This window comes from Peromyscus maniculatus, chromosome 21 (assembly GCF_049852395.1).
Source record: "Peromyscus maniculatus bairdii isolate BWxNUB_F1_BW_parent chromosome 21, HU_Pman_BW_mat_3.1, whole genome shotgun sequence".
Taxonomy (NCBI): Eukaryota; Metazoa; Chordata; class Mammalia; order Rodentia; family Cricetidae; genus Peromyscus; species Peromyscus maniculatus.
The window spans coordinates 7,503,753-7,526,934 of NC_134872.1; the positions used below are offsets into that span (position 1 = coordinate 7,503,753).

The 23,182-nt window shown below is 55.2% G+C and overlaps 1 protein-coding gene across 3 annotated transcripts; it reads left to right on the plus strand.

Annotated features, from left to right (window-relative positions):
• The first annotated feature begins 1,279 nt into the window (after positions 1-1,279).
• Fgd2 (FYVE, RhoGEF and PH domain containing 2) lies at positions 1,280-19,702 on the plus strand. Of its 3 annotated transcripts, none has more exons than XM_006983082.4 (16): positions 1,280-1,509; positions 4,374-4,608; positions 5,265-5,345; positions 5,558-5,706; positions 7,093-7,249; positions 7,401-7,539; positions 8,042-8,100; positions 8,313-8,459; positions 8,900-8,992; positions 13,383-13,462; positions 13,553-13,583; positions 13,949-14,041; positions 14,761-14,892; positions 17,050-17,196; positions 18,389-18,535; positions 18,879-19,702. In XM_006983082.4, the coding sequence occupies exons 1-16, from the start codon at positions 1,445-1,447 to the stop codon at positions 19,092-19,094; spliced, it is 1,971 nt and encodes a 656-aa protein (XP_006983144.2). In that variant the 5' UTR covers positions 1,280-1,444; the 3' UTR covers positions 19,095-19,702. The 3 variants fall into 3 exon arrangements, with proteins under 3 accessions (XP_006983144.2, XP_015857126.2, XP_042121926.2); XM_016001640.3 differs by having other exon boundaries at positions 1,285-1,509; positions 4,377-4,608; XM_042265992.2 differs by having other exon boundaries at positions 1,315-1,509; positions 8,045-8,100.
• The last annotated feature ends 3,480 nt before the right edge of the window (positions 19,703-23,182 follow it).

Below are 23,182 nucleotides of genomic sequence, written 5' to 3' on the forward strand. Positions count from 1 at the left end.
GCACCCAGAGAGGAGCTGAGGACCCAGGGCCTGCCCTGCAGCTCCTCACGGTCCGTGTTTTAGTATGTTTGTTTAGAGACAGGGTTTCTCTGTGCAGCCCTGGCTGTCCTAGAACTCACTCTGCAGACCAGGCTGGCCTTGAACTCAGAGATTCACCTGCCTGTGCCCCTTGAGTTCTGGGATTAGAGGTGTGCACCACCACTGCCACCAGCATGTGTGTGTGTGTGTGTGTGTGTGTGTGTGTGTGTGTGTGTGTGTGTGTGTGTTTAACACTAATTCTTCTAGGGGAGAGGTACAAGAGACAGTGTAGAGGGGGTTGGATCTCAGAGGCAACTTGAAAGAGTGGTCTCTGGCTGGAGAGATAGTTCAGTGTTTAAAAGCATTTGTTACTCTTACAGAGAACCCAGGTTCAGTTCCTGGAACCCACAAGGTGGCTCGAAGCCATCTGTAACTCTAACTCCAGGGGATCCAGCACCTTTTTCCAATCCTTGTGGGCACCAAGCACTCATGTGGTGCACACACACTCACACACACAAAACTGAAAATAAATAAAAAGAAAGAAAGGGCCTGTTCCCTCCTTCCACCGTGTGGGGCTCCAGGATTGGACTCAAGCTGCCAGGCTTGTGTGCAAGTACTCTACCCCCTAAGCCATCTCAAAGCCCATCCACCACCAACAACAACCCTCCCCCTTTTTTTTCTGAGACAAAGTCTCACGTAGCCCAGGCTGGCTTTCACCCTTTATGCAGTCAAGGATGACCTTGGATTACTCTCCTCCTGCATCCACCTCCCCAGGGGGCGCCACAGGCATGCCTCGCACGCACACCCATTTCTGCTGTGCTGAGGCTGGATGCCAGGGCTCCCGGCATGCCAGGCAAGCATTCTACCACCTGAGATACGTTCCCAGCCCTATGATCCATTTTAAACAAGGAAGCTGTTTCCCTACAGCAGTGAACAGGACCAGATGCAAGAAAAGATGCGAGGATGGTACAAAAAATAAAATAAAATAAAATAAAATAAAAACAAACAAAACAACAACAACAACAAAAAACCCTGAACCCCATACAGAAGATGGTGTCAGGCTGAGCTACTCCATCCAGGCTCCAGCTCCAGAAACTTCCTGTAGCCCCTGTTGCCACTGCTGGCGCCTTCTCCAACAGGGTAGGGGCAGGGTAGGCATCTCCAGGGGGGTAAAGGTCAGAGGCCAGCAGGGCAGGGCAAAGCTCTACAGGCTCCTCCCACCATAGGGCGAGCTGTAGCTGGGACCACTTCCTCTTTTCTTACTCTGAAAACAGGAGCCACACTGCAGGGCAGTCCGGAGAGATGGGCTCAGATTCCGGGCTGTCCTAGCCCCGCCTCGCCCCCAGGCCGGGGAGCGTGAGTGCGCTGGCTGGTGCCTCCTTCCTAGCTCCTGGGGCAGCTGCGGACCACCCTGCAGGCTTGCAGGATGGAGCATGCCAGTGAGAAGCAGCAGGCCTCAGTGTGCAACCTGGTGGCTGTGTTTGAGAACAGGTACAGGTGGCGGGGAGGGGGTCAAGCCCTTCTGTTTGCCTGGCTCTTTGGGTCCTTCTGGGTCCTTCTCCCAGGTCCCTCCACGACACGTGACCGGCAGAACGGGAGACTTCTCTTGGGGTGCTGAGCTGGACAGGGTAAACAAACAAGATGCTTGGGAGACCCCCAGCGCGCGCGCGCACACACACACACACACACACACCACACACACACACACACACACACACACACACACACCACTCAAACCAGGACACCGTTAAGTGGCTGCCATTGAAATGGGAGCAAGAGGCAGGACCCAGATGAAATGGGACTGGACGGGGCAGAGCCATGCTCACCATGCTACCATCTTTTTTTTTTTTTATTTTTATTTTTATTTTTCGAGACAGGGTTTCTCCGTGTAGCTTTGGAGCCTGACCTGGATCTCACTCCGTGGTAGCCCAGGCTGGCCTCGAACTCACAGAGATCCGCCTGGCTCTGCCTCCCGAGTGCTGGGATTAAAGGCGTGTGCCACCACTGCCCGGCCCACGCCACCAACTTAAGTTCCCTTCCTTACCTCCCGTCTCACCCTGATGGTCCTGGGGTGTGTCTTGTTCTGTTCCCAGCTTTAAGGAAGAAAGAGGAGGTGGGCATGGAGGTGGGTGGGGGGTGGGACCAGGTTCTTTACATTTTTGAGGCTTTTCATCTGAAGGGGAAGGACAAAGCTAAGTGTGGGAGAGGGTCTTAGGTGGTCCTGGAGGGCTGTGAGTGTGAGACATGGAGCCACTTTACAGGCCTGTGGTACCGCCCTCTGGAAGCGCACACCCAGACAGAGGTTGGCCTCAGGAGGCTTAGGGGGGAAGCTTTGGGGAACAGAACCTGGGAGGTAGGGAAGAAGGGGCAAGTGGAGGGTGAGGCTGAGTCCTGTTTGTGCTGGGGAGTTCCAGAACCTGGATGCGCCACAGTGATCCGAGCTGGGGCACCCATGCCTCCAGTTGCTAGATGCTGAGCAAGGCCCCGTTCTTCCCTGGAGGGCAGTTCCCAGAGCAGGGACTCTGCCGATAAATAATGCTCAGCCACCAGTGCTCCCAGCCCTAGGGAGTCATACGAGAACACAGTGCAGCGCCTAGGAATGCAGGGACAGACTTCTGCTAATGATAAAATGTTCTATCTTTCCATGATGCGAGGCCACAGGCTTCAGAGGTCCTGGGAAGGCCTTCATGCTGTGTTGGGGGTCTGCAGGCCAAGGGAGGCTCCTGGGGCTTCCACATGGAGTCCTGCACTCACCTCAGCAGTAGTTTCACCACTTCCGGGGCTCAAACGCATCCTATTCAGCACCCGGGACAGCTCCCTGTCACTCCCTTCTCGGCCCACCACCCCAGACGTGGGACCACCACAGCCAGAGTCCTGGAGGGTGGGTAGGCTCATGGGGGTGCTAGCCCTGGAGGCACTGGGCTGTGCCAGGCTGTGCCAGGCTGTGCCTTGCACATGGAGTAACCCTAGACAGGAGTAGGTCCCAAGAACCATGTTCAGGGGTGTGGGAACCAGCCTACTGAGCCGAGGGGTAGCTGACAGGCTTCCCGTGGGGCCCTTGGCACCTAGCTGATCTGAAACTAAGCACTGGGAAGGAAACAGCCACAGGCCTGAGTGCTTAGAAATGCAGAAGCTGAAACCAAATGTAGAAGAGAAAACCTGATACTCAGCACACTCCCGCCCCACCACCTCACCCTACCCCCCCCCCCCCCCCCCCCCCCCGCCTCGCTGGCTGCGGGCCCTGAAACCAAGGAACTCAGTTTTCTGTGCCTGCAATGGGCTCCCATATCCCTTCTACCTCCATCAGGCCCTGTGACCTGGGCAGTCGCCTCAGTTCTCGAGAGAAAAGGTACCTTACTGTGGAGGTTTGGACCCCAGGCCCCTCGATTTGGAACCCCAGCTGAGTTCTCATCCTTTCTGCCTCAGTTTCCACCGCTGCAGCATGGATGCGGTGATGCTCTCTCTCTGGGGCTTTTGGAGGCTGTTACCTGTCTAGCATCTATTTCCCGACCTGTCTCTCTCATGGGAATGCCTGCCCTGGTCTGCTTCCCTGCGCATGCCTAACAGGGATAGCTCTGTCCATGCAGGCTTCTCTGGCCTGCAGGACCGGTCTATGCAGCCCAGCTAACTGCCCTGTGACGGTCCGACCTGGGGGACAGGGGCCCTGCTCCCCAGGCTGCCTTTGTCCCCTGGTAATGGGGTGAAGGGCGTAGGTTACCCCGAAAGGCCCCAGCATCTGTGTTGGCATCCGTGCCCTCGTTCTGTAGTCCTCCATGGCTCCTACCTTCCCTTGACCAGGAGGGGTACAGAAATTAAAACAGGGGTGAAGCCCAAACGTGAGGGTGATCCCGAGGGAGCCCCTGAAAAGCTTCTGTGTGCCGAGGGAGGGTTCTCTAGACCTGGTCGCCTTTGAAACAGGGAAGTATATGGTTCCCCAGAGAATAGAACGGTCCACAATGACTCATCCAGAGGGCTGATGGAGTTCCTCCCAGAAGGGTGTTGGTGGGGCAGGGACATGGTTCAGTTGGTAGAGCGCTTGCCTAGCATGCACAAAACCCTGGGTTCTGTCCCCCGCACCGAGTAAACCAGGCACAGTGGTCCATGCCTATAATCCTAGCCTAGGGAGGTCCAGTTAGGAGGACCAGGAGTTCAAGGTCACCTTCCACTATAAAGGGGTCAAGGCCAGCCTGTGACACATGAGATCCTGGCTCAAAAAAGAGGGAGGCAGGAGGGCTGAGAAGAGATATAGAAGTCTTGATAAGTTTATACCCTGTGCCAGGCCCTTGGGGGTCCATGAACACCAGGGACTCACACCAGTCACCCTGAGGGGACCCTCTAGCGTGCTTTGTTCTTAGCAGGACCGTGGGAACAATACCTGGACCCCATAGCCTTGATGACCAGCCCCGTAGCCCTGAACACCAGCTGCCCCTGTCCCCGGGGCCTTGGGAGGCACCTCCTGGTGAAGAGGCCTTGAAGTCTGAGCTCCGGACCGTCAGCAGGACATATCTGAGCTCCCTCAAAAATAAGCTGTCAACTGGGGCTTGGAGGAAATCCTGCCAGCCTGGGGCCAGCCCAGGGCCAGAGACACAGGTGAGGAGTTGGTCTCAGGACTGCTGGCCCTGATGGGGGGGTGGGGGTGGAAGGACCCCTCAGCCTTCCCTCTCTCTTCCTGTTTCTCCCTCCTCTCCCTCTTCCTCAAGACAGGATCTTAGAATGTAGCCCAGATTGGCCTTGAACTCACCTCCTCCAGCTTCTGCTTCCCCAGTGCTGGGATCTCAGGTGTGCTCCGATAGGCCTAATTCTCCCTCTTCTTATAAGGTCACAAACCACATGGACTTGTGGCCCACCCTTCTGACCTGATGTAACTTGATGGCTCCCCAGCCCTGAAGGGCCAGAGGGCAGCTCAACTGGGAAGGCAGGCCTCTTCTCCTCCATGTGTCTTCTGGTCTGTCTTCCGGTCTGTGTGGCCTCCTAGCGAGCTCCCCAGCGGGCAGCCAGGTCCCCTCTGTGGTGGCTCCTTTGCTCGTGGAAACTATGAAAGCCCAGAAGGAGGCCGCCTAAGCTTAAGGCTTAGTCCAGGAACTGGGCATCTCTCTAGGCTGTATCCTAAGAAAGGCGGTCCAGGGCCAGACCCGGTGTGCTGTGGGAGGGCGGGAATCCCAGAGGGTGTGCTCACCGGGCACAGCCTCAGTGTTTTCTGAGGAGTGGCAAGTCAAGATGTCCACCCTTCTCCTCCACCCCTGTAGGAACCCGAGGAGAAGAGGGTCGTGCGGGAGCTTCTGGAGACCGAGCAGGCCTATGTGGCTCGCCTGCATCTGCTTGACCAGGCTAGTGGAGACTCCCCAACACCTTCCGTATCGGGAGCGCTGACACCAGCCCAGGCCTTGGCTTTGGCTCACCCCACTGACCCTGTTGGGTGGGGTTGGGGCAGCATCAGAACTGAGCCCCTTAGGCATTGCCTTTGGCCTGGCCTGCAGGGCTGGTGGAGGGTGGGCCCCTTCTTAGGCAGGGTATGACCTGGGACTGTCTCCCTGTACAGGTGTTCTTCCAGGAGCTGCTGAAGGAGGCGGGCCGCAGCAAGGCCTTCCCTGAGGACGTGGTGAGGCTCATCTTCTCCAACATCTCCTCCATCTACTGCTTCCATTCACAGTTCTTCCTTCCGGAGCTGCAGCGGCGTCTGGATGACTGGTGAGGTCACAGGTCTCAGCACCCCAACTTGACTGGGGGGGTCACAGACCCAGGGCGCGGGGCCTGTGAGGCCCAGGTGCTTGAGTATGACTCCGGCCATGGCTGTCTCCTACAGGCCTCTGCTCCTTGCACAGCTGAGGAAGAAGGGGGAAATCCTAGGTCCTCTGACTTAAGAGGCCATGGATGTCACTGGGCACAGAGTGGGTCCCTGGCCTTGATCTTGGCATCTGTTAACAGGACGGTTTTCCAGCCAGCTGTGTGCTGTTCACATCATTGTTAGGCAAGAAGCCCAAACCGTGACCCCAGCACCCACATGTTGGCTCACAACCACGTGTAGCTCCAGTTACAAGGGATCCAATAGCCCTCTTTCGGCCTCTGTGGGCACCAGGCATGCACACCTGCACATACATACATGCAGGCAAAACCCTGGTGCACATAAAATAAGTAACTCGAAAGAGGGAAGTTAGAGGGACAGAGGGCTGATGAGACTGTTTAGTGAGGAAAACACAGTTGAGCAAGCCCGCAGACCCAGATTTAACCGCTGGGATTCACAGGGAAAGAAGAGAACTGAGTCCCCAATTGTCCACCAACACCCACATGTGTGCTGTGCCACCAGCACCCTTACATACCACACACAACAATAATAAATAAAATAAATGTTAAAAAGAGAGAATAGCCGGGCGGCGGCAGCGCACACCTTTATTCCCAGCACTCAGGAGGCAGAGCCAGGCAGATCTCTGTGAGTTCGAGCCCAGCCTGGTCTACAGAGCGAGATCCAGGACAGCTACCAAAAGCTATACAGAGAAACCCTGTCTTGAAAAACCAAGAGAGAGAGAGAGCGGGAGATCCAGGAAAGGCACAAAACTACACAGAGAAACCCTGTCTCCAAAAACCAAAAAAAAAAAAAAAGAGAAAGAGAGAGGTTTGGAGGCCAGCCTGGTCTACGTAATGAAACCCTATTTCAAACAAAAAGAAACAAAAGGGGGGCATGGACCCCAGCCTGTAAGGTCGCCCAGCGTCACTCCCGTCTTTTCAGAGTAGAAAACCAGGGTCCAGAGAAGCTTGCCCGAGGACACACAGCTAGAATACCTGGAACTGAGACAGGCGGCCATCGTGGGCAGCACTGTCACGTGACCCCCGTAATGTCAACTACACAGTCCCTTCTGCGGTCTTTCCACCCAGGCCTCCATGGACCTCATAGGGAGGCTTGCTAGGGACCAGGAGCTCAGAGTCTAAGGAGGGGTCGGACCCTCGGGGGCGTCACTCTTTCCTGCCCCTGCCCCAAGGGTACTGGGAAGGCTGTCTGGGGCTGGGGAGCCTGGGCAGCCCGACTCAGGGGCTGAGAGAGGAGGTGGCCGGGCTGAGAGCATCCCCTCCCCCACTCAGGACAGCCACACCCCGCATTGGGGATGTGATCCAGAAACTGGCCCCGTTCCTGAAGATGTACAGCGAGTACGTGAAGAACTTCCAGCGGGCAGCGGAGCTGCTGGCCACCTGGATGGACAAGTCTCCGCCCTTCCAGGAGGTGGTCACCCGCATCCAGGTGAGCGGCGCAGGGGCGGAGCCTGCACGGCCAGCTGGTGGGCCTGCCTCATTTTCCCCTAATCGGTTTGGACAGGCTCAGGCCGGGCACCCTGCTCAGGCCTGGCCCCTGACTCTCCTCACCCTCCCGCCCCTGCTCCCTGCTCCCCAAGCGCAGCGAGGCCTCGGGCAGCCTGACCCTGCAGCACCACATGCTGGAGCCCGTGCAAAGAATCCCGCGGTACGAGCTGCTGCTCAAGGAATATGTGCAGAAGCTGCCGGCCCAGGCCCCGGACCGTGCGGACGCCCAGAGTGAGGACACCATGGGTCCCAGGGAGCTGGGGGGGACACGGGACGGGGCTGGCCACTGCCACGTGTATACTGGGCACCGACTAAAAACGGTCCTGATGACCTTCTATCACTGCATCAACCGCTGGCACTTCATACCTGTTATTCACACCACAGCCACAGTTGACAGGCCAGGGAGGCCCAGAGAGGTGAAGTGACTTGGCAGGGTCACACAGCCCAGAAAGGAGCTGAGTTAGGATTTGAATCCACATCTGTAAAGTGTACCCTCTCCGTCTGGTTTTGCTCTGGGAGTAGAGAGAATCGCTGAAGTCATACACCTAATCACACAGCCTCCCAGTGGCTTCAATGTCCCTATCCTGGGTGACCCCCACCTTCTAGACACTCACTCTGCTGGCCTGCATGGGCAGGGCTGTGCCCGGTGATGGTTATGGCGGGTCCCCCAGGCCCTTTGTGGAGCCCCAGCCCCAGGCTGCAGGTCTCCAGAAATAACTTGCTCCCTTGCTAGAAGCACTGGACATGATCTTCTCGGCCGCACAGCACTCCAATGCAGCCATTGCAGAGATGGTGAGCAGCCGTCCTTGGGGTGGGTGGGTGTGGGGGGCATCCCCTGAACACAGCCTGTCTCTTGGTCCTTGTGTCCACTGATCTTGCCCAGGGTACCTGTCCCACGCTGCCTCCTTGCCTTCGGCTCCCTCATCCCATGCCCACCAGGCACAGTATCAAGCAGCTGGGACCCTGCCCAGCCAGCGTAGGCTGAAGGTGTGCCCCATCTCCAGGAACGTCTGCAGGGCCTGTGGGAGGTATACCAGCGCCTGGGCCTGGAGGATGACATTGTGGACCCCTCCAACACCCTGCTCCGAGAGGGCCCTGTCCTCAAGATCTCCTTCCGCCGCAGCGACCCGATGGAACGCTACCTGTTTTTGGTAGGGGCTGCTGGGCTTCCCTTGTCAGGTGTGCCCCAGGAAGCAGGAATCAGAGTCTGAGCCCTGGCTGGCTTTAAAGCCTGTGCTACTACTCTAAAGACAGTACAGCATGAAGGAATTAAGTTAGCTGCCAGGAAGACCTGCTGGGCTGACCCTGGAAAAACCAGGGTCTCCTGACATCCCGCAGGATTGCTACCTCAAGGTCTATACCCCTCTGTCAGCTCTCAGGCTCCTTGGGCTGCTTTGGTCCCCTAATGTCCAGGTATAGTGGTAGAGGGATCCTTCAGAGCCCATGGGCGCAATTGGGGACTAGACGGTCACATCCTCACCCCTTCCGAGATCACCTGTGGCGACCTGTGTTCAGAGGGGAGGGGAGAGGTTATGGCCAGGTCACCCAAGAGACCCTGAGCTGCTGCCCATTACTGCCCATGTCTCCCCAGTTCAACAACATGCTGCTTTATTGTATACCCCGAGTCCTCCAAGTGGGTGCCCAATTCCAGGTGCGGACCCGCATCGATGTGGCTGGCATGAAGGTGAGCCACCCTCCAAAGAGGGCCCAGGGTGGGTGGCAGCGGTGGCAGGGAGCAGAGCAAGGCCTTGGTGGGAGATGTGGGCAGAGCTCTGCTGTCCGGCCCTTGTGAGGGAGGGCAGCATGGTTTATTCTAACCCTGGCAACTTCATAGCGTTTTCCTTATTCTCTGCACTCTTGTTGTCCAAATGGTAATGTGTGGCCAGTGTTCTGAGTTGGCAGACCTGGGTGGACCTGGCAGCCTGGTGGGGTGTGTGCTCTACTGTGTGTTGTTGGGGGTGGACCTATTGCCTGGGATATGGTTGGCAAGCATTCTGTTGAGTCTTACCCCATCCCCAGGGTCCTGCATTTCTAAGCAACCCCAAGGGACCCTGATACTCCTGCCCACATGCTGATGTGTGAACAGGATTGGAGAGCAAGGCGGGCCTGGCCCCTGGCTGGAGGTATCCTTGTCTAGAATGGAGCTCAAATGAACGAGGCCAGCCCTGCAGCCTCCCATCAGACCCTCTCCCCACAGCCCTCCGAGGCAGAATATTATCATCCTTGAATGAGGTGTCTTTCTATCTTCTAAAGACAGGTATAGGGCTGCGGATGCGGCTCAATCGGTAGAGTGCTTACCTAGCTATCGGGCATGAAACCCCAAATCCCATTCCCCCACACTGCACAAACCGGGTGGAGCGGGGCACCCCTGTCATCCCAACCCTGAGGACCCTGAAGTCAGGTCGCAGACCCTGATTACAGTGCCCAATCCAGACAGAAAAGCTCAGAGGTACTGAGTCTGGAGCCTCGGCTCTCAGCCCCGTTCCCACCCCCATGAAGATCTCCAGGGGTACGAACACCATCTGACGGTTCCTAGTGTCTCGCCTGAGTTAGCTGCAGTCTTTTTTTTTTTTTTTTTTTTTTTTTTTTTTTTTTTTTTTTTTTTTGGTTTTTCGAGACAGGGTTTCTCTGTGTAGCTTTGCGCCTTTCCTGGAACTCACTTGGTAGCCCAGGCTGGCCTCGAACTCACAGAGATCCACCTGGCTCTGCCTCCCGAGTGCTGGGATTAAAGGCGTGCGCCACCACCGCCCGGCTTAGCTGCAGTCTTTTAAATGTGCAGCCCCTACCTGAGGCTTCTAGCCTCCATCCTGAGATGGCCAGAGAGTCTCAGAGGCCAGAGTGGGAGCAGGCGTGTCTGAGAGAGGCCTTGGTGAGCAAGAGTGAGGGAGGAGGCAGACAAAACTATGGGTCAGAGAAGGATATTGGAGGGACAGACTCCGTCTAGAGAGAGTGGCAGAGCTCAATCGATGAAGACAAGAAACAGACGACACCAGGCGGGGTATGATGGTGTGCGATTTTAATCTCAGTTCTCGGGAGGTAGAGGCAGGCAGATCTCTGTGAGCTTGAATCTAGACTGAGGATCTATATAGTGAATTTTAGGATAGACTGGTCTATATAGGAGTTACAGGCTAGCCAGGGCCCCATAGTGAAATCCTGTCCGTAAAGGAGGAGGAGGAGGAGGGAGAAAAGGAAACAAGCCACATAGACCAAAGGAGACTCACAGCCCGGCATGGTGGTGGCTCACACCTGTAATCCCAGCACTTGGGAAGCTGAAACAGGGGGATGGCTGCAAATCCAAGGACAAGCTGGATTGCACCGTGAATTTCAGGCCGGCCTGGGGTACACAGAGAGACCATCTCAAAAGACAGAGTTCGGGATGTAGCTCAGTTGGTAGAGAGCTTGCTAATGTTCCCAGAGCCCTGGATTGGCTCGCCAGCACCCAGGAGCCCAGATGTGCGGGCACACACCTGTCAGTTCAGTACTTGGCAGGTGGTTATGGGAGGGAGGGTCAGGAGTTCCAGGCCATCCTTGGCTACCCAGTGAGGTTAATGCCGGCCAAGATCACACGAGAACCTGCCTCAGAAAAAAGAAGGGAGTCTTGAGAAGGCCACGTATTCCTCGTGTGCTGGCTCTTGGGTGCCACCATCCGGCAAGCCTGTCTCTCTGGTGGCCTCACGGTGCCCTCTGCTGGATGTTGTTGGGCATGGCGGGTGCAGAGCAGCCTACAGACCATTTTCTGAGTCCGGTTTGAAGGAATCTGGCTTAAACCACCCTGGTCGCTCTACCAGCCTATGACCTGGTGCCAGGACCACACAGTTCTCACAAGGTGACTGTGTCCATGGTCTGAGCTGGTCCTGCAAAGGAGGGGTGACAGAGGCATGCCATTCGGGAACCTCGCATCCAGCCAAACACAGGTTGTATCGCGGAGGTAGCCAGCTGGTGATAGAGCACAGCTTGCACGTTTCTAGTGAGAGCTGGCCAGCAGGTGGCAGTCAAGTGTCTTGTTCTAACAAGATCTGGAGAGGACCCAGTTGGCCAGCAATGCCAAGAAAGCCTTCTGAAGCAGGTAGTCCTTTGGTGATGGGCACAAAGAACTGTGTGAGATAGAAGGACCCTGAGTTGAGCCAGAACTAGAGATGGTGGCTAAGGCGGCCCAACAGAGCTCCAAACACCGAAGGCTCTATTGAGGATCCCAGGGCATCTTGACCCAGGCCGGGAATTCCCGGGGGTTCCCCTTTCCTCGCAAAGTTCTCTATTCCTTCCTGCCCTGAACCCCGAACTTTGGGCCTCCACCTTCTTTTCTGACAGGGGTTCCAGAGTCTATCCAGGCCTCCCATGCTGGTCCCTCACCTTTCTCTGCCCAGGGCAGCTGTCCTTTGCACAGGACCCAACGGCCTGAGCGGCAGGGCAGTGGCTCTGGCCCTCACCCCTTGAGCACAGTGGCTGTGTGCAGCCTCCACCAATCACAGGCTTTCCCCTGGCAGGACACAGGGTCCAGACCACACCTAGCCCTTCCCAAACAGCAGACTGTGTGGAGAAGTCTGGATACTGCGGGGCTTAGGAACAAAACCCCCAGAGGAAGGCTCTAGAGCTTGAGGTCCGTCTTAGCTTGGGTCAGTCTCTGTGCACATGGCCCTGGGCACGTCTGAGTTGGCTGACTTTGGGGCGGGGTGGGGCGGGGGTGATGGCAGAAACCCAATGTTAGGTGCCTCGTTTTGCCTCTTTTTTTGTTTGTTTGTTTGTTTGTTTTTCCAGACAGGGTTTCTCTGTGTAGCTTTGCGCCTTTCCTGGCACTCACTCTGTAGTCCAGGCTGGCCTCGAACTCACAGAGATCCGCCTGCCTCTGCCTCCCGAGTGCTGGGATTAAAGGTGTGCGCCGCCACCACCGTCGGCCAAAAGTTTTTTTTTTTTTTTTTTGCTTGTTTGTTTGTTTTTTGGAACTGAGGATCGAACCCAGTGCCTTGTGCTTGCTAGGCAAGCACTCTACCACTGAGCTAAATCCCCAACCCCCTCATTTTGCCTCTTAAATGCTGTGTGACCTCAGGCAGGTCTCAAGCCTGTTCTGAGCTTCCAGACCCAGTGCCATGTAAAATAAGGATGAGATCCACTTCCCAGGATTCCTCGGAGAATGACCGAGTTTTTTATTATGGAAATATTTAAGCCATGAAAACAGTCCAGTAAACATCCATAGATTCTTCTTATTTTGAGGTCCAGTTTCTATTTCTGGTGACTCTTTGGAACTGTCCTTCCATGTCACACCGGGTCAGTTTCGATGCTTCTGACAAAATTCTGAGGCCTTCAGTCCCGGTCCTGTGGAGCCAGGAGCATGCGCACCTGCGTGGCGGGTTAGAGCTGGTCCTGCCCACTGGCAGTGCTGGGGTCTGATGTCAGTGCTGGGGTCTGATGCTGGGGTCTGATGTCAGTGCTGGGGTCTGACGTCAGTGCTGGGGTCCGACGTCAGTGCTGGGGTCTGATGCTGGGGTCTGATGTTAGTGCTGGGGTCTGACGTCAGTGCTGGGGTCTGATGACGTCAGTGCTGGGGTCCGACGTCAGTGCTGGGGTCTGACGTCAGTGCTGGGGTCTGATGACGTCAGTGCTGGGGTCTGAAGTCAGTGCTGGGGTCTAACGTCAGTGCTGGGGTCTGATGACGTCAGTGCTGGGGTCTGAAGTCAGTGCTGGGGTCTGACGTCAGTGCTGGGGTCCGACGTCAGTGCTGGGGTCTGACGTCAGTGCTGGGGTCTGATGACGTCAGTGCTGGGGTCTGACGTCAGTGCTGGGGTCTGATGTCAGTGCTGGAGTCCAATGGCGGTGCTGGGGTCTGATGTCAGTGCTGGGGTCTGATGTCAGTGCTGGGGTCTGATGTCAGTGCTGGGGTCTGATGTCAGTGCTGGGGTCTGATGTCAGTGCTGGGGTCTGATGTCAGTGCTGGGGTCCGACGTCAGTGCTGGGGTCTGACGTCAGTGCTGGGGTCTGATGACGTCAGTGCTGGGGTCCGACGTCAGTGCTGGGGTCTGACGTCGGTGCTGGGGTCTGACGTCAGTGCTGGGGTCTGATGCTTCATCCACCCCCGGCAGGTGCGGGAGCTGACTGACGCCGAGTTCCCACACTCCTTCCTGGTGTCCGGAAAGCAGCGCACGCTGGAGCTTCAGGCCCGGTAGGCACTGGCGGGCTGGGGCCGCGGGAGACCCCGGACAGGGCGGGTGGGTACTGTCCTCTGCATTGTGTTCTCTTTCCTTCGGAGCAGGTCCAGAGAGGAAATGATTGCCTGGATGCAGGTATGGACACTCCAGGCCTCCAGGGGAGTCTGAGCCTAGCCTACTGGGGAGGAAGGAGAAAAAGAGTGTGTGTGTGTGTGTGTGTGTGTGTGTGTGTGTGTGTGTGTGTGTGTGTGTGTGTGCTCCAACACTTGGGTGTGCCCAGCTGCCCACTCTTCCTGTGTGTCCCACTGCCTTGCTGGGTAGTCTGCAGCAACTCCTATAACCTGTCTGAGACTCGGTTTTGACGTGTATAATCTGGAGCTTACGGCTTCTCCTTCCTGTAGTTGGAGTCTGGGCCTGGGGCAGGCATGTTTAGCAAAATGTGTTGGCTACGGGTAAGCCACCTTGGGCAGCCCTCACCTCCCACCCCCACCTCCACTCAGGCCTGCCAGGCAGCCATTGACCAAGTCGAGAAGCGGAGCGAGACCTTCAAGGCTGCTGTCCAGGGACCTCAGGGGGACACAGAGGAGCCCAAGGTAATAGGAACTTCTTCACTCCAAGGAGAGGTGTCAGGAACAGAGGGTGTCCCCTACCAGGACTGACAGGAAGAGTCTCGAGGACACTCTTCCAAGCATCGTCACCCTTGATGACCCAGGGCCAGAGTTTCCTAGTTAGCAAAATCTGTCTCTGAGCCAGGTGCGTTGTGATCCAAGCCCTCGGGAGGGAGAGACAGGAGGTTGTCTCTGATACTTAGTGAGTTCAAGGCCAACCTGGGCCACATGAGACCCTAACTCAAAAAGAACCTTCAAAAATAAAAATCTCTGCCTTTAGCTAGGTAGAGCAACAGGCCTTTAATCCCAGCTCTGTGAGTTTGAGGCCAGCCTGGTCTACACCGTGAGTTCCAGGCTAGCCTGGTCTATATAGTGAGACCCTGTTTCAAAAACAAACAAAGCAAAAATTTCCGCTGTTGGAGCCTGGAGCAGAGCTGTGTGAGGTCAGGGAAGACCCCTGTCCAGCCAAGGCCTCACAACTGGATCCGAGTGTGTCTGAGAAGCAGGCAGAGTGGGTAAGGCCAGATCTCAGCCCTGGACTCCGGCTTTCGGGGTGATGATCTGGAGTTGTTGGGCCGTCCTGGTTCCTCACCTATAAAGTAAGAATATTAGTAGGAAAACTACCTCAGGTAGACGCTGCAGGGCCTCCAAGGGGCGCACGAGGCCGTGAAGTGCCCACCCAGCCAGCCGCTCTCCTCCCCCAGCCACAGGCAGAGGAACTGGGCCTCCGAGCGCCTCAGTGGGTCCGAGACAAGATGGTGACCATGTGCATGCGCTGCCAGGAGCCCTTCAATGCCCTGACGCGTCGGCGCCACCACTGCCGGGCTTGTGGTTATGTGAGTACACCTGTGGGGACCGGGGACGGGACCCGGGACCTGCCTTCGCCCATGCCATTCCTGCCTCCAAAGTCAGCTCCAGCTGGATCCCAGTTCTGACCAACTTTCCACCCCCCACCACCACCCACCACCTCCCCCACCACCACCCACCCACCACCCTCCACCCAACCCCCACCCAATCTCACATTTAGTATGTACCCCAACTTCATTCTCTCTCCCCTCTTCTTTTTTTTTTTTTTTAAAGATTTATTTATTTATTATGTATAAAGAAGAGGGTGCCAGATCTCATTACAGATGGTTGTGAGCCACCATGTGGGTGCTGGGAATTGAACTCATCTGAGCCATCCCTCCAGCTCCCTCTTCCTCTTATGTGTTGTGAGCCCCACCTTCTTGAGCAGGCCTCAGTTTCCCCACCTGTCCCAAGGTATACTTTTAGCATTTGGGAGGGGAAACAGGAGGATCGGGGATTCACAGCCAGCCTGAGCTACAGAGAAGGACCCAGTCATAAATCTTGAAAAAACAACAATATGCCATTGCGATGGCTCAGGATGATGGCGTTTGCCATCAAGCCTCGAGTTCGATCCCCGGAACTTATACAATAGAAGGAAAAGATTGCCTCCTGTAAAGTTACCCCAACTTCCACACCTGTGCCATGATACAGGGTGTGCGAGCACACACACACACACACACATACACACACTTGTGCTCACACACACTCAATGTAAAAATAATAACAACTTAACACAAAACCAAATGCACCGGTATGTGTGTGTAATCTCAGCATGTGGAAGTCGGAAGCAGGAGAACCAGAAGTTCCAGGTCGACCTGGAACGTGGCTACATGAGAGCCTGCCTCAGAAAAGCGAGTAAGGTTGGTGAAGAAAAAAATAAATATTGGATGGTTATACGAAACTAATGTCTCAATAAAGACAAGAGAAAGGTGGCTCCGTACTTCAGAGTACTAGCAGAGGACTCCACCCCAGAGGCTCTGTCACCCTCTTCTGGCCTCCACAAGCACCCACATGCACACACTCACACAGACACCTATATGCACATAAATAGAAACAAATGTTTAAATCTCTCCATAAAAGCCTACTCTCCCCTCCCAAGGCGCGCAGGCCCTGGGTGTCCTCATCCTGACTCCAGGGCGTCTGAGGCCCATGCCTGTCCTCTTTTGGGGAGCCAGTGAGTCACCCTTTCGTTTCGTGTTCAGCTGCCAGTTTCTGTCTAACCCTTTCTGCCTCGGGCACCGGGGTACGCAGTGACTCCCTGAGAGTAGCCACACCCAACAAGCCTGTGGCGCCCGGCTCCCTCAGTCACACTCAGCAGCACCCGGAGTTTCTCCCCACACCTCTCCACTCATCCTTCCTCAGTATCACTAATATCCTCACGCACCTTTAGGGGTGAGCTGGGGTGGCTGGACCCCAGAGGACTCCAGCCAGGTCTTCCTGCCCCTCCGTTCTATAGCACGACAGACTTACAGCTTTTTGGATTTTTTGGGTTTTTTTGTTTGTTTGTTTGTTTTTTTGTTTGTTTGTTTGTTTGTTTGCTTTTGTTTTTGAGATACGGTCTCACAGAGTCCGGGCTGGCCTTGAACATTCCCCCCCCCTCTGTATCCCCCCCACTCAATTGCGGCGGCTGCCATAAAACAGACAGAACGTGCAAGGAAACTTTTTTTCTTGTAAATACAATGTGGCCTTGGACATCTTAACCTCCCACCTCCGCCACACAAGTGCTGGGATCCCAGGTGTGTGCTATAGCCCCTGCTTCATGTGATACCAGGGACTTATCCCAGGGATCCGTGCGTGCTCTGCGTGCCAGCCACATCCCTAGCTCCCTAAACCGTGGGACTGTCAAGACGCGGAGACTGCCTGGGCTGCCAGCTAGCTGTGTGGCCTAACCAAAGTCACTTTCTCCTCTGAGTCACCCCGCCCTTGTCCTTGTGTCAGCAGAAGACAGCGTCCTGCCCTTGCTGGGGCCAGTGAGGTTCTGGCAGTTGTGGCTCATCCTGCTGAGCCCTCCAGGACCCAGCCCCGTGAAAGAGGCTGATGGAGGGAAAGTGGTCAGGGATGCTGTGAGGCTGGGTCTTGAACCCTTGGCCTCCTGTCTGGGCTCCCGTGGCCAGCATGCTTTCTTTCTCCTGCTGCCCCGTCCTCAGGTGGTCTGTGCCAAGTGCTCTGACTACCGGGCAGAGCTGAAATATGACGGCAACAGGCCCAACCGAGTCTGCCTGGCCTGCTACACGTTTCTCACCGGCCACGTGCTCCCCGACAGCAAGGAGGATAAGAGGAGAGGCATCTTGGAGGTGAGGGCTGACGGCATCCTTCCTACTTTTCCCTTCCCAGAAGACTCGCTCCCACGTTCTGAGAAACATCCCGTCTCTCCTTCCCCATCTCCCTACCAACAGGCAGCCTGTCTCCTCCAGTCCAAACCACACCAGGTCTGACAACAGCTAGAAGCAGCCATGGACTGCAGGCTACTACCCAGTCTCTTCCCTGTGTCCCCATCCAGTAGTAGCATCTGTCCCAGTTCACGTTCCCAGGGCCCGCTGCGTAGTTGTAGTTGCGTCAAGTCAAGAGAGGGATGGGTCACTGATCTTGTGTGGTGGATGGGGACGCCTAGGCTCAGTCAGGCAGACTGCAGGCACTGTTCTAACTGGAAGGGACCTTGGAAAACCAACCCAGAGAGGTGACCCGCTTAACATCACACAGCTCTTTGCGGTCTCCTCTGTGATCTGTGTGCCACCTTCAAGGCATCCCAGGACCACTCCCCATCCCATGAGCACTCGCTGTGGGTACCGGTCATGTTCATCTTTGAATCTCAAATGCAGTGTTAAAACCCAGACCCTAGCTCCCTTGTCTCTGCCAGGAAGGCCAGAGTGACATCCCACAGTCCCTTGGAAAAGAGGGAAGAGCTGGCCTGTTTCAGCTGAGATTCATTCACACAAGCAAGTCGGTGCCTTCTCACAGACTCCAGCCCCTTCCCACTCCATGTGTCCCCTCAGACCAGCCCCCGACTGGGCAAAATGCCTGCTCCTGGCGTGGCATGCCTGGCAGGCCCCACTCTGTCCCTTGAGTGGCTCAGGATGACAGCCCTGGCTCTGGCACCTGCTCCTGTAAGCACACACAGTCCATCCCTCCTGCAATCCTGCCAGTTGCTGGCCATGTGAGCCAGGGCCACGTGGTGGGGTGTCTCCAAACTCCAGAGACAGTGACCTGATGCTTCCTTGTAGTAACCTGCAAAGATTAATTAAGGGTAGTGGCTGTCAGAACTGGAGGCATATGCCTACTACCCCAGAATCTGGGGGTGCAGAGAAGAGGATCAGGGGTTCAAGGTCAGCTCCTGATACATACCAACTTCTAGGTTAGCCTGGGCTATGCGAGCCTCTGTCTCCAAAAGAAAATACGGCAGTGATTGTGAAGTTCCCTGGCGGATGATGTCTGGTCCCCTGACACCTTGTGGGCACTCTGTCACCTGACTGTCCTTTCCGCTTTCAGAAAGAATCCTTGGCAGGGCCCGACCAGAGTCTAATGTGCAGCTTCCTGCAGCTCATGGGAGACAAGTGGGGCAGGAGCGGCCCTCGGGGCTGGTGTGTGATCCCCCGAGACGACCCCCTTGTGCTGTACGTCTACGCAGCCCCCCAGGTAGGCCATGCCCACCCCACCTAGGCCTCCTCATTCTCACAGGGTAGGGGAAAGTGAGGTTTGGGTATTATTTGCCCTGCAGGGAAGATGGGGAAACTGAGGCCCTCTGGGGACATGGTATTCTCAAGGTGTGGGTTGTCGAGTTTCAGAGATGAGCCCAGACTACAGTCCTCAGCTGCTTTGCCCTCAGGCAGGCACATTCTTCCCTCCTCTTCCTCCTCCATCTTCTGACAGCCCCCCTCCCCCCCCCCGGGGGGGGCTTCTGGTGTGAGCAGGGGTGTGTGGCTGTCGGGAGCAGCTGCTGAAGTGGGGCACGGTAGTCCATGGCTTTCTTCTCCACCAGGACATGAAGGCTCACACCTCCATCCCCCTGCTGGGCTACCAGGTGACTGCAGGGCCCCAGGGGGACCCTCGGGTTTTCCAGCTGCAACAGTCAGGCCAGCTGTACACCTTCAAAGCGGAGTCTGAGGAGCTGCAGGGCCGCTGGGTGAGCGCTATCAAGCGTGCGGCCAGTGGCTGGACCCCTGAGGGGCCTGACGAAGAGGACCTGTCTGACTGACTGAACCACAGCTGGCTGGTCTTCAGGAACCTTGCCCGTGACAGCCTTTCTGGGCTGACCCCCGCCACTCTGTGACTCCGCCCCTGCTGGGTTACACCGACCCATTCTGTCATCTATGTCCAGATGTTCATCCCGACTCTGCATCCAGTAGATACGGGTCCTTTCCTTCAAGAAAACACAACCAAGTGTTCCGGCTGGCTGGGGGTCCCTGAGCCGTGAGTTCTTTGCTGAAACAGGGACGTGTGACCAGTGTTGTAGCTTAGTGGGTAGGGTGCCTGCCTAGCACATGTGAAGCCCTGGGTCGAGTCCTGAGCATGTCACAAACCCGCCATGATGATGCACGCCTGTGATCCCCGCAATTAGGTAGAGGAAGGAGGACGAAAGTTCAAGGTTGCCCTTGGCTGCGTAGTGAGTTAGAGTCCAGCCTGGGCTACACGAGACCTTGCACGCACACACAAAAAAATTCAAAATAAGCCAGATGGTGGTAAGCCGGATGGTGTTGGTGCACGCCTTTAATCCCAGCCCTCAGGAGGCAGAGGCAGGCTACAGAGTGAGCTCCAGTCCATCCAGGGCTACACAGAGAAACCCTGTCTCGGGGGAAAAAGAAAGAAAGAAAGAAAGAAAGAAAGAAAGAAAGAAAGAAAGAAAGAAAGAAAGAAAGAAAGAAAGAAAGAAAGAAAGAAAGAAAGAAAGAAAGAAAGAAAGAAAGAAAGAAAGAAAGAAAGAAAGGAAAGAAAAAGGAAAAAACCCACAAAACCAAGCAAACAAACAAACAAAAAAATCAATAAATTATGAGGAGTCCCAGGTCCCCAAGGACTGTTTGCACCTTAGTGAGGGTATCATCCCAGGCTGGTGATTACCTGGGAAGCTTTGGAAAAGTTGGGGTGAAAATAGACACCAGCTAACTTTGAAATTAAACACTGTCCGTGTCTGCTAGCAAGGCTTTCGTTTGCTTGGTCTGGGAAGAGGGAGGCAAGGGATGTTGGGGGGCCTCCACTGGGGGGCAGTGTGCACTGGGCTGCTTGGCTGGGGGGAAGACCAGGACACCCAGGGTACCTGCCAAAGCCAGTGGTCACAGACGTAAGATCTCAGGGGGCCTCTGTGCACGTGCGCATGCCCGTGTGTGTGTGTGTGTGTGTGTGTGTGTGTGTGTGTGTGTGTGTGTGTGTGTGTGTTGAGTCAGGGTCGTACTGTGTGGCTCTGTAGCCCTGGCTGGCCTGAAACTGGTTGTGTGGATCAAGCTGGCCTCACAGAGAACCCCCTGCCTCTGCCTCCTGAGTGCTGGCATTGCAGGCACCACCCAGGGTGCACCGGGTGTTTTATCTGGACTGTCTCAATCATTATGAGCTAAGACTCCTGTTTTCCAGCTGAGGAGGACATCTCCACAGAGAGGTTCACTGACTGTCTCTGGGTCATACAGTCAGAGGGCCAGTCATGAGCTCAGTGAAACAAAGGCAGAGAAAGGAGGGGGAGGGGAGTGGGGGTAGGCATAGGGATGAAATGGGCACCTCTGTCTGGCCCCACCCCTTCTAGCATAAAAAGACAGAGACAGAGACAGAGACAGAGAGACAGAGAGGGGATGCTTGGAGCCAGCAAGATTGCTCGGCAGGTAAGGGCGCTTGTCACCAAGCCTAGATCCCACAAGATGGAAGAAGAGAACTGACCCCTGCGTATTGTCCTCTGACCTCTACACGTGTACCAGGCATGCCTTATGTGCCCTACCTCCAGCAAATAAATAAATACAGAGAAAATACGTTGACATTTACCCTGTCTTGAGCCTAGCAGTCCATCTGGTGCTGGGCAGTAGTGGAGTACTTTTAAAGTCCCCAAACCCCTTGTTGTTGTTATCCCTGTGAGAACCAGGCTGGCCAGAAATTCATTCCTTTGCTCATTCATTCAACAAATGCTGAACATCTTCCAAGAGTCAAAATCGTTAGAGACAAACCAACAGTCGAGCCGACCCCCAACAGCTCATCCTTAAGGGGAAGGGGGGGTTGGAGTACATGAGTGCAAAATAGAGTATACCAGACTGCCCAAGTGCTTGAATAAGGTAGCTAGCCATACTCTACTTCTCTGATGTTAAAACTGAAAGTCAAGGGGCTGGAGAGATGGCTCAGAGGTTAAGAGTCCTGGCTGCTCTTCCAAAGGTCCTGAGTTCAATTCCCAGCACCCACATGGTGGCTCACAACCATCTGTAATGAGATCTGGTGCCCTCTTCTGGCATGCAGGCAGAACACTGTGTACATAATAAGGAAATAAATCTTTTTTAAAAAATGCTTTCTTTAAGCTGGGCGTTGGTGGCGCACGCCTTTAATCCCAGCACTCGGGAGGCAGAGCCAGGCGGATCTCTGTGAGTTCGAGGCCAGCCTGGGCTACCAAGTGAGCTCCAGGAAAGGCACAAAGCTACACAGAGAAACCCTGTCTCGAAAAACCAAAAAAAAAAAAAAAAAAAAAAAAAAAAAAAAAAAATGCTTTCTTTAAAAAAACAAAAACTAAAACTCAAAGTAAAAATAAATAAATAAATACATCTTGGGTCTATGCTGGGTGTGGGGACCCACACCTTTAATCCCAGCACTCAGGAGGCAAGAGGCAGGTGGCAGGTCAGCCAGACCTATATAGTAAGATGCCATCTCAAAAAAAAAAAAAAAAAGCCGGGCGGTGGTGGCGCACGCCTTTAATCCCAGCACTCGGGAGGCAGAGGCAGGCGGATCTCTATGAGTTCAAGGCCAGCCTGGATTACAGAGGGAGTTCCAGGAAAGGCGCAAAACTATGGAGAGAAACCCTGTCTCGGAAAAAAAAGAAAAAGAAAAGAAAATGTGTTACATACGCAGAGGACTCTTAGGAACCAAGGAGGAACAATGGAGTCATAACATTTGCATGAAAATGGGTGGAAGTCATTGCGTTCAGCAAAATAAGCCAGACTCAGAAGAAAGACAAGCACAGCATGTTTCCTCTCATTCATGGGATGCAGATTCGAAAAGTTTTGAATATGTATATGTGTAGGGGGATTTAGGTCTTAATTTAGGTCAAGGGGACCATGAGAAGGGAAGAAGGTCTTAGGGGGAAGAAAGGCTGGTGTACACACGAGGTATGAAAATGGAAAGGGGTAAGAGGGGACTCGGCATGGGGAAGAGGAACACCGGAGGGGAAACAAGATATATGCAGGAATGCTGCAGCGGAACCCATGCTTCAGACTGATTTTTAAAATTAATTTCGGGGCCGGAGAGATAGCTCAGCAGTGGAGGGATTTGCTGATCTTGCAGAGGACCTGGGTTGGGATCCCAGAGCCCACAGAAGGCAGGCTCACATCTGCAAGCCGCCTGTACCTACAGCTTCAGGGGATCCAGAAGGTTCTTCACACACACACACACACACACACACACACACACACACACACACACACACACACACCACAGGATCTTGGAGTTAGGGTTGCTCAGCAGTTGAGAGCACTTACTGCTGTTGCAGAGGACCTGGGTTCAGTTCCCAGCACCCACGTAGTGAATGCTGGGGAGGGACCTTGATGCAAGGATCCCCTGGGAGGGGATCTTGATGAAGGGATTGTGGCCATAGGCTGGAGGCCTAGAGAATGCTTGCCTCTACTGACTCCCCCTCTGGGACATTATTCTTCAGTCCAAGGACCGGACCCCGCCACTGGCACTCAGGGATTCAGGCTCCACTCCCCCTTTCCTTCTCAACAGGATCTGAGTCTCAACGTGATCTGAGTGCACCGTGTTGGCAACACAGCATTTTTCCGGCCGGAGCCACACCCTCAGCTCTGAATCACCCCGTTGACACCAGTCTGAGTACCCACAGGTAGAGATGAGGTGGGAGAGGCCAAGAAAGGTAGTATGACTTGTCTAAGGTCACTCAGTGACAGTTTCCAGTCACACCCAGCCAACACTAGGGGGCAGCATCTCCCAGGAGGTGGCGTCCAGCCCACCACACAGCCCCGCCACCTATTGCCGGTGTCCTCTAAGGCAAGACACATCTCTGCTCAGGACTGGGTTACCTCACACTGGCCCTACATCCCTGAGGCTGGGGAGGAGGGTGGCCATTGATTGAATCTGTACATAGCCTTGGCAGGT

Excerpts from the sequence above, each read along its gene's own strand:
- Fgd2 (XM_006983082.4), top strand. The coding sequence starts at position 1,445 with ATGGAGCATGCCAGTGAGAAGCAGCAGGCCTCAGTGTGCAACCTGGTG. Across the intron at positions 13,463-13,552 it reads ACGCTGGAGCTTCAGGCCCG|GTCCAGAGAGGAAATGATTG; the intron begins GTAGGCACTGGC and ends CCTTCGGAGCAG. Across the intron at positions 14,042-14,760 it reads GGGACACAGAGGAGCCCAAG|CCACAGGCAGAGGAACTGGG; the intron begins GTAATAGGAACT and ends CTCCTCCCCCAG.